General features: G+C 25.2%; 1 protein-coding gene across 1 annotated transcript; it reads left to right on the top strand.

The window, feature by feature from the left end:
- Positions 1–5579: 5579 nt before the first annotated feature.
- Positions 5580–11237, top strand: LOC126899587 (transmembrane emp24 domain-containing protein bai-like). Its single transcript, XM_050674633.1, has 5 exons — positions 5580–6088; positions 6735–6855; positions 8862–8932; positions 9953–10079; positions 10142–11237. The coding sequence occupies exons 1-5, from the start codon at positions 5900–5902 to the stop codon at positions 10261–10263; spliced, it is 630 nt and encodes a 209-aa protein (XP_050530590.1). The 5' UTR covers positions 5580–5899; the 3' UTR covers positions 10264–11237.
- The last annotated feature ends 91 nt before the right edge of the window (positions 11238–11328 follow it).

Genomic DNA, 11328 nt, shown 5'->3' with positions numbered 1-11328 from the left:
GATACGTCAAAAGATCACAAATCGTATCTAGTCGAAGACATTACCCTTAAAAATTGGAAAAAATTCCCTCGTTCCCCGTAAATGGGGGAAACCTCCAAAAAAATTACAAATTTAAAAATCGCTAATTATCAAAATTTTTTCAATTTTTTTTACTAAAAACTGCCGTAACTTTTTCAAAAATGAACATATCAATATAATTTTTTTTTATAGATGCTTGATATCTTTACCTATTATTTGATATATTTTTTTTGTAAATTTGACCTTTTTTCTGCCCCCAGGGGGGGATTTAAAATGACAACTTTTTCACAAAAAATTAACTTTTTCAACTTAACTTTTGAAAATGTTCCGGAAGGTCTGACACTTTTATATATATCTTAAATTAAAACTAATGTAATGTTATTTATTATGCAAAAAAAAAAAATTTCAGACTTTATTTTATCTTCACGGTGAAAATGGCTACCGAATGCTATTTTTGTGTGAAAATTTTCGATTTTATAATTTACATTTTTTACTTTAAAGTGCTATAACTTTTTAAAAAATGTATGGATCAANATTATGCTATAACTTTTTTAAAAATTTATGGATCAGTACAATTTTTTCATGAGGAGTAGTATTTATATACATCTTTTATTTGATATACTGTTTTTTTTAATCGGACCATTTCCCTATATACGAGGGGGGTTCAAATCTAAAAAATGCATGTAGAAAATAGAACTTTTTCAACTTAAATTTTAAAAGTGTTCCGGAAAGTCTGACACTTTTATATATATCTTAAATTAAATCTAATGTAATATATAATAAAAATTGATCACTTGTGGCTAGTTAATTAAGTAAAATTAAAACTATATTAAAAATATTATTAATTTAAAAAAACTAAAAAATATTAAAAATATTAAACTCAAAAGCCACAAAAAAATTAATGAAAAGTCGCGGATACGTATTTCGGAAACAATGTTACCATTATCAACGCTAAACACATACTGACACCCCGACTAGAAAAAACTCCCTTATATACCCCTAGTGACCTTATCACCTAGTGACGTTATCACTAAGTAATATTATCACATTTTGCCAGTTTACACAAGTTTAATAATGAATTTTTCAGTGGGCCAAGATCCCAATTAATTAAATTGTTTTTATTTTTAAACATTTCTATTGCTTCTCTGATATTAAGTTCTTTGTAATTATTTACGTTTTTAATTAGTTTTATGGTTTTAATAGAGTGATTATGTGTCAATAAATGTTCGGCCACTGGAGATTTCTCAATTTCTTGATTTTTAATATTTCTTAAGTGCTCTTTAAACCTGACCCCTATATTTCTTTTTGTTTGTCCTACGTAACATTTATTACAACTTTCACATTGTATTTTATAAATGCCTGATTTCCCCCCTTCATCTACCTTATCTTTAGGGTTACCTAATAAATCTCTTAAATTATTACTCTTAGATGTTACCAAAGTAATACCAAAATTCTTAAATATTTTAGTTAATCCATTTGAGATGCCCGGATAAAATAAAATTGGTGATCTAATTACTTTTTGTTCCCCCTCGCTGGAGAGTGTACTAGCTGCCCTCCTTTCTTTTTTCCACTTTTGTTTTCGGACTAATTTCAAAATTATGTTTTCGTTATACCCATTAAATTTAGCTATTTCTTTTATAACCACCAATTCTTTATCATAATCTATTTTATTCATCGGAATATTAATTAATCTGTAAACCATACTATTAAAAGCTGACAATTTGTGTTGCCAGGTGTGGTTCGATGTGTTCGGAATGTATCTGAACGTGTGTGTGTTTTTCCGATAAATTTCAAAATTTAGTTCCCCCTCTGTTCTTTTAACTAATAAATCCAAAAAAGGCAATTTTCCCTCTATTTCTTGTTCATATGTAAATTTAATCGATGGGTAAAAAGAATTTAAATGTTGTATGAAAACCCCCATATTAAAATCTTTATTTATAACTGCAAAAATATCATCGACATACCTAACCCAAATTTTTGGAAAATCACCATAAGTGTATTTTAAATTTGTTTCAAACCTACTCATAAAAAGTTCTGCTAAAAATGGTGATAGCGGATTTCCCATTGCTGTGCCCTCAGTTTGCTCATAAAATTTATTTTGAAACTGAAAATCATTTTGACTCATACATGTATGTATGTATGTATGGTATTAGATGGTCGGAGTACCAGATGTTCGTAACAATTACTACTTTGTCAAATGTCAAAGTATGTAAATGTCGGAGCATTATTAGTTCGTGGCAAATGTGTTTTCTCTGAATGAATATTTTATGATTTAAAAAAAAGAATATAATAATTCGATTCACGATATATTGGTCAACTAAACATGGATTTTATCGATATTTTATAAAAAAAATTTATTTTATATATAAACAATTAAAATTGGTTGCTGTCATTTTAAATTAATTTTAAGACAACTTACATTTTATAATAGTTATGCATTTTATAGTTCATTAATAAACCATCCGATACCTAGATTTTAGCTTCGATGCGAAGCTGAGAAGGTATTAATTTTTACCAAGATGTGTTTTTTTTGTGTCTGTTGCCACATTTCTCAGCTCTCACTGGACTGATTTTGATGAACAATATGTCAAAAGATCACAAAACGTATCTAGTTGAAGACATTACCCTTAAAAATTGAAAAAAAAATCCCTCGTTCTCCGTAAATGGGGGATATCTCCAAAAAAATTTAAATTTTTAAAATAGGTAAATTTCGTCATTTATTTTACTTTTTTTTTTAAATTAACATAACTTTTTCAAAAATTAACAAGTCAACCTAATTTATTATATATGGATACCTTATATATTTGCCTTTCATTTGATATAAATTTTTTGAAAAACTGGCCCTTTACCTGTCCACAGGGGGGATTCATAATAGTGACTTCTGCACAAAAATTTAACTTTTTTATCTTAAGTTTTGAAAATGGTCCGGAAATACTCCGAGCTTCAAATGTATGTTAAATTATAGATAATTTTACGCACTTTAAGTTCAAAAAAAAAAATTTGTCGCAACACCTTTTCTTCTATGTGCAAATGCCCGTCGAATTTAGTTGGGACAAGTATAGATGATATCTGACAGTGATTAAAATCACCATCATATGAAACGCTTCGATGATGCAAATCTGTAGATAGTGTTTAATTTTAAGAAATAGATAGATTATTTCAATAGCAATAATAACTCTTATTTTTAGTTCATAATCGGTGGCTATTTGCACATAGAATATAAGTCATTAGGAAAAATGTTATTCCCTTAATATTATCTCGATTAGTTATTTGATTTATTTTTATAATATATGAATAAATAATAATTATAGTAATTAAATTTAGTATGAAATTGATATTCAACAATTTAATATTGTAATTTTTACGGAGATATTATAAAAATAATAAAGTAGTTGTATACTTTTAACGCATATAAAAATTTAAAGGGCTTGATGCAATACTTTTCAATTAGAAATGTTTGTTATGTATAACAAAGTTATAAGTTTTATACACTGGAATACAAAGAACTTTCATCAAAACAAAAATAAATTTTTCTAAATCAACTTTTTGTGATGTTTTAAAATGTGCAATTAGACGTTTTCTATCACTTCAAAATTTTTATATTGTTACTAACTAGTAAAAAGTGAGTATTTACATATAAAAAAAAATCTAATCAGTTGAGCGTATAATAAAAATTGATTATAATTGCAAAAATCAATTATAAAATAAGGTAACCAAAAATCATTTTAACAGTAACATTTTACCAAATAATTTAGAATATTATAGATTGTTAGTATAAAAATGTAATATACTTTAATTTGAAGATAAAAAATTTTACCTCTGGATTTGTCCTTGTGGTGAAAATGACTAACGTATTTAAAAATATGCTATTTTTGTGTTAAAATTCTGGGTTTTGTATTTTGTTTTATTTTAAAATACCTGACAAAGGGAGTACACAGATTTTCACCATAAACATAACATTCAACATAAAAAAAAAATGTTCTCCTGAAATAGATTTTTTTATGGTGATTTAATTATTTTAAACAAATTATTTGAGATACGATAAAATGGTTCATACGAAAGTTGTACTAAATTTAATTTCCTTAAAAAAATAATTTTAATTTAAGTCCATTGGCCATTATGTTAAAACAAGTTGTCAAATATCTCCAAATAAAATAGGACGATACCTTGTTATCGAAATCTTTATGCTAATATGCTAGATGTGAAGTGGGAAATTGCTTTTATGGCTTATTCTATTGATAATATCTTAGTTGTCAGTTACATTTCAATTGTATACACTATTTTTTAAATTTTTATACTTGTATTTATGTGTGCTTAATTAATTTCAGCCATTCTTAATAATTGCTACAAAACTTGGAATAAATATTTATTTAGTGGGGAATGAATCAAATCAAATAACTGGTGGTAAATTACCATCTAATAGACAAGTACTGTTAGTTTTTTTTTTGTAATTTATGGGTTGTGAAATTAAATATGCGTTAAAGTGCACATTTGGCTATAAAAGAAACGATAATTTTTTGGAAAAAAGCAAGAATTCCTGTAAGGGACTTTCAACATTGTGTAGTCAAATAAGAAAATGTTTATCAAAAATGGAGATCAGTTCAAAAAAATCATAAATCTAGAACAAAATGGCAAGTTAGTTTAGAAAATCAGTTTACAAACTTTGGACAATTTATTTGATATAGCACGCAGATGCTATTAATATAATACGTAATTAATTTTGGTCAAAACCATTTTCTTAAAATAAAATACTATCTACAGATTTGCATCGAAGCGTTTATTATGATAGTGATTTTAATCACTGTCAGATATCATTTATACTAGTCCCAAAATGCCACGCTCATAATGTACCGCGACCCCACTGTGTTACCGTTTTTTTTTTTAATGGAAAAAGTAGCATTTTTTTTAATAAAAATACTGTTTGAACATAAATTAACCTAAATTTTCAAGGTTAATACTAGACCTTGTACCTTTAAATTTGTTTTTTGAAACCGGAATTTCAATTTTTAAAAACTTAAACTATAATGAATTGTAACAATTCAATTGCTCAAAATTTGAAAAAATTTTCAATTTTAGATTATCTTTTTTAGTGCAAAAATAATTAACTGTTGTATAAATAAGTATAGAAATTAAACATTTTTAATTGTCTGAAAAATGTTAAATATTACAGGTGTTTAAATCAGTGTTATTTAATCTGTTACTATTGAAGAAAATGTTTCACTAATTCCTATCAATTAAATATGTTTTTTTAGATTAGACAGTGATTAGTCCTTTTTATTTGTCACCCTCTTTAACATTAATTTAGTATCATTCACAGTTAAATAAAAATTAATTTTTTGGAAAAAATATAAAGTGAATAATCTGCCTAATTATTAAAAAAAAATTAATTTTTAAAAATCAACACTTTTTTATTAATAAAATAGTTAAGATAGTTTAGTAACTATACTCCTGCCAATAACTGTACATACATATATTACCCTATTTTGTTATTTGTTGATTACTGTTAATACAAACCACGTAATCGAATTTTATACTATTAGTTACCAAAATTACTCTTATCATTTATCACATTTACACGTTATTACTGGATTATAGATAATATTATTTATCTTAAAATTTACACGTTATTCTATATTTTCAATATTCCGGCATAGAGTTGATGTGTGTATACAATATCGATGACGAATTTAAGATCTAGCCTTGTTATTGTGTATATTTAATTGATTTAACTTGTCTTAATTTCCAGTTTAATTTGTACTGTTAATTTAGTCTAATTTTGTTAAACTATATTAATTTATTATACTGGTTAAACTTTACTAGTACTTTTTTTTTTTAATGAATAGTAGTCATTTCACTCGTAAATTTTTGAATACCTATTAAAATGAAAGTTTTTTTTAATGAATTATTATTTACTTTGATGTTATCGTCTATGGTAACCCTGGTTTATGGAATAAGATGGCACATGAAGCCAAATACTGAAAAATGCCTTAAAGAAGAACTCAGACAAAATGTTTTGGTAAAGGGCGAATATGAAGTGGCACCAGTTGAAGGCCAAAAGATTGATTATATAGTACGTTTATCTAGAAATATTTTTTATGAAAATAAATTTGAAAAAGTTTTTATAATTAAAAATACTTTTATTTCATTGTAAAAATATTACTTATTAACTTTTTTGATCAATTAAAAATGTATAAAATTATTTCACCATTCAAATTTAAAGATTACAAGATTTTGTAGTTTTTCTGATAATGATTTAATTATTTTGTTATTTATATTGTATATTAATCATGGGTGCAACTAAGGGAAAGTTTTGGCTACTTATCACCCCCAAGCAGATTTCACCATTGTTTTATAATTTTGCAGGAAAAACTAGATATTATTGTATAAATACTTTTTTTTTTATATATTGTCTTTTAATAATATAAGTGTGCAATGTTTTTTTTCCCTACCATTGTAATATTTCAGCAGTTATAGTTGAAATATTACAGTGGTAGGAAAAAAATGTATGTATAAAAATGCTATTCATAATTATTTATTTATAAATAATAAAAAGAAGGTTGGATAAATCATTTTGAGCAGTGTGAAATAATTGTTTTTGATCTTTAGAACTTAAGTACCCCAAGTTTCAAGTACTAACTGCGCCAATGGTATTAATTTAGTATGTCATGTAATGAAAATTCTATTTTTTAATATTTTTATTTATGTCCATTATTTAGGTTAGAGATTCAAAAAATCATATATTATCACAAAAAGAAGATATTACTACAGGCAAATTTACTTTCAGTGTTGAAAACTATGATATGTTTGAAATATGTTTTATTTCTAAAGTAACAGGCAGTAAGTATTGGGTTAAGACAAATTAAATATTCAAATTAATGAAGTTATAAGCGTAGGCTCAAATGAAGTAATATTGGAATAATATTAGTACTCTAAGCATATTTGGCCATTTTTTATAATTTTGTTAGGAAAAATAAAATAATTCTTATATTATTGTATAATTCATACTATTTTTGAATTCTTGTAATTTAATATTGTAAGTGTGCAATGTCATTGATGTAATATGATATAATGTAATATTGATGTAATATTTTACTCCAACAAATAATATGTGTTGGTTTCAAAAATTATTTAATTATAGTTAAAATGCTTCAGCGATAAGAAAAAAATATATTTATATAATGTTATACATTGTTTATTTACAAATAAAAAAAATTTGGGTATAGGCACTGTGCATTTGGGATAATATTATGCTCTTACTATGACCGTAACTAGTATGATCAGAGTCTACGACATTTTATAGGAATATCTTACAAATACATCTGTAGCTCAAAAATAAGCTAACTTATCAAAAAAAATAAAAAGATCAGTGACAATAAGCGAGGACGTGAAGGAAAGGTGGAAAATTTTAAATATTTAGTACCAGAGAATAAGTGTAGCAGAGATGAGAATGCTTAGTTGGATGAGTGGAGTGACTAGAGAAGATAGGATAAGGAACAAATATATAAGAATGAGTATAGGTGTAGCGTCAATCGTGGATAAAATGAAAGAAAATTGTCTAAAATGGTTTGGTTATGTTATGAAAAGAGAGGAATCGGAAGCTGTAAGAACAATTATGGGAATAAATTTTGAAGAAAGAAGACATAGAGGAAGATCAAAAATGTGATGAAGTGATGTTAATAATCCGATATTAGGAAGACTAATGTGTGTGTAAATGATGTGTGAGATCGTCTCTAATAGAAGTTTTAGATAAGAGTGGCCAACCCCAAGTAGTTGAGATAAAGGCCAGGAAAAAAGAATAAGAGGATGAAACATGAAAAAATGTTAAATATTTATACCAATTTTTAATTTCATATTTTTCTCGAGGTTTTTTATCTCTGTAAGAATATTTATTAAGCATATATGCAATTTAATTTTTTCTTGCTCGTTAAAAATGCCATTTAACTTTTTTTGATCGTTAAGCATATATTTTCAGATAAGGTTGGCATTAATGACTAACCAGGATATTGTAAAGATTGGAAATTCCTGATGTTTTACAGGTTTTATTTAAATATCATGTAAAAAAGCACCTACTTGATCATTTTTTGCTCAGGGAAATAACTTCTAGGTGAAATAACTTTTAACTCTTTTTAGTTAAAAAAAAAAATTATTGATGATTTTTATTTTGCTAAACTGTAATATCTCTCTTTCCATTTTCATATTTAGTTTCTTTCTTGGAACTGCAATTAATATTCAAAAAATTATCTTATGTTCCAAGTAATTTTTTAGAGTATGTTTAAAAAATTAAAGATTTTCATTTTTAAACACTTTAAACTTGAAACATCATTTTACTAATTAAACATTAAATCGTGTTTTGCATAAAGAATAGCTTAAAATTTTTAACTATTTGTTATGTTCACAATGTTGATACAGAAAAATTACTAAGCGTGATCCGATTTTATATAGAAATGGTTTAATTTTAATTCACTGAAAACTAAGTTTCAAGTGTTTTTCAATTGAAAAATATCTTGGGCAGTAAATGATTTTATTATAGTATTATAACAGAGATCAGACTTTTAATTTATTGAAGAATTAGCTGTTATATGTATTATATTATGGAAGTTCATGTTTAATTATTGGAAAAAAATGAAAGAAAATTATAGAAGTTTCCCCAAGCAAAGCCTAGTTTCTTTACTATATATATTTCATTTTCAGTTCACTTTTATTTAATATTACATGTTCCTTAATATAATAAAAATAAATTAATGTTGACTATTATACTGCTATTTTATTATCGTTGAAAGTAAATTTAATTAGCAGGGTGTTACTAATTTTTTGAAATATAATAAATCTTAATTTTCTTTCAGATCATAGAGGTTTTGTGCAAGAAGTTTATTTAGATATTAAAACTGGCGTCGAAGCAAAAAATTATGAAGGGGTAATTTATATTACTCTTGATCTATTTAATCGAATGGCCTATGCTACAATTTAAAAAAAAAATATTAATGTTTTTGAAAACATTTGTTATTTATGGGCCTCAGAAACAATGTAGACATAGAATAAACAGTTTGTGCTTTCTCCCTCACTCTAACTATTTTATCCTTTGATTTCTCACTTTTAAATTCTACCCATAAGTTTATACATGTACTCAGTGGCGGCTCATGGATGTGACTTAAAATATAATACCACTAGTTAGAGGTGTAAAAAATTGTCAAATCAAATATAATAAAATAAAACAGATATTATTTTAAAGGTTTCAGTAGAAAATAGAAATGAAAATAATAATAGTGATTATACTATTATAGCAAAAAATAAATTATCCAATATAGTAATATACTAATATCTTACTGTATGGACGACACTGCCGGTCGTCCAAAACCCTTACATAAGATCACAGCTGAACCATATCCGCACGCACAGGATTGTTGTGCCTCGCTAATAGTATACATTTCTGCATGTTGTTCAGACGACGCTCCTGGTCGTCCAAACACTGTTCATGTGTACATGCATACCTGCAAATACTGAGGGAAATAACTTTAATGTTCGTTCACGACAAATTTATTATAGCTATTTTACTATTTAAAAGTTTTTATTTTTAATAAAAATGTAGAATTAAGAATATACAATTAATTGTGTTCTTTTAATTATTTTAGTAGGTGCGATCAAACCAAACCATGGGCCGCCACTGCATATACTCCAATCCTCTTATTTTAAAATAGATTATTTAACCAGTGGCATATTTAAAAAAATTTTTATGAGGAGGGTCTAGATAGTATTTAGAACTTTAATTATTGAAAAGCTATACCTCTCCACTATCTTTATATGATATCATGTCTATGGGGTTTGGACCCCCCAATAAATATGCCATTCTATTAAATTAAAAATATTTTTAATGTGTCAAAAATTAGGTTTAAACTCCGCTGAGAAAAAGATAATAAGAGTTTATTATTAATTTTAGATTGCTGAAGCTTCAAAACTGAAACCTCTTGAACTAGACTTGAAACGTCTTGAAGATATGTCACAATCTATAGTACTTGATTTTGAAGACATGAAAAAACGAGCTGATGAAATGCGTAATACCAATGGTATTTTTTTTCCTTTTATTTTATTTTAATAGTTTATTTTCACTGTAATTTTTATTTCTTAGAATCTACTAACAAAAGAGTATTTTATTTTGGAATGTTGAGTATGATATGCTTAATTGGTTTTGCAACATGGCAAATATTTTATTTAAAAAGATATTTTAAAGCAAAGAGACTGATTGAATAATCGAAAATTTGTAATTTGTTATTGGCCAGTTTGGCAGCAACATCAAGTAAAAAGCTTATTCATTATTCTATCCCACCTAAAAATTATTAAAAATGTTGTATTATTTGTTATTTAATTTATTGTACATCATAAAATTTAATATTAAAATCTAGTTCTTATAAAAAATGTTTAAATTTAGAATAGTCTTGAAATTTTACTGTCATTATATTGTTTAAGGTATCTCAGTTATCAATTCATCGATAGTAAATATTTGAAATAATTATTTTTATACATAATTAAAATATATTAAATAATATATTTATAATCCTTCAACAAGATAAAAGTAATCCATTCACTATTTGTAGGTTGAAAATAAACGGGTTTTATATTTTCATACTACAACGACAGCAAAAATCTTAATTTTTAGTTAGCATATTATTAATATTTATATATAAGTGGAACACATTTAACTGACAACTTTTGTTACTTTTGATCTAATAATAATTTCACTGTATTTCTTTTTTATGATTATTTAGTTTTAATAATAAACATTTTTTTCAAAATTTCAAAATAGTTTATTGTTTAGAGCTTTACTTACCAAAATATTTGATAGGTCAACCACAGCTTTAACATCTTTGGATAAGTATTTATTGAGATACAAGCATTTGAATACATAGTATGGGTATGTTACATGGGTCAAGTATGAATTATAAATATGTATTAGTACTTGTACTCGCGTTCATATTTCATCGCATACAACTTAATAAGTACTTGTCTTAAAGTTTTTTATCAACTAATAAACATTTTTTGTAAGAAAAACTCTAAAAGAATAGGCTATTTTAAAAGGTTAAAAAAAATTTTAATTAAAAAATATCTTTATTTTTCTTTTTAACTAATAAAAAAGAATAGTAAATTATGCTTTTAAAATAGTATAAGAATTCAAAAACTATTAATAAATAAAATTACAGCAAAATTAATTATAACAACAATTTAAAAATTTATTTTATGTAGTTATTGTATATTATTATTGATTTTAAATCAACATAAATAGTTACCTATTATTATTATTATAGATATAGATAATAA

The sequence above is a fragment of the Daktulosphaira vitifoliae genome, unplaced genomic scaffold (assembly GCF_025091365.1).
Source record: "Daktulosphaira vitifoliae isolate Bord-2020 unplaced genomic scaffold, ASM2509136v1 Scaffold_2, whole genome shotgun sequence".
NCBI classification, from domain to species: domain Eukaryota; kingdom Metazoa; phylum Arthropoda; class Insecta; order Hemiptera; family Phylloxeridae; genus Daktulosphaira; species Daktulosphaira vitifoliae.
This window is presented reverse-complemented; position numbering and strand designations above follow the sequence as displayed.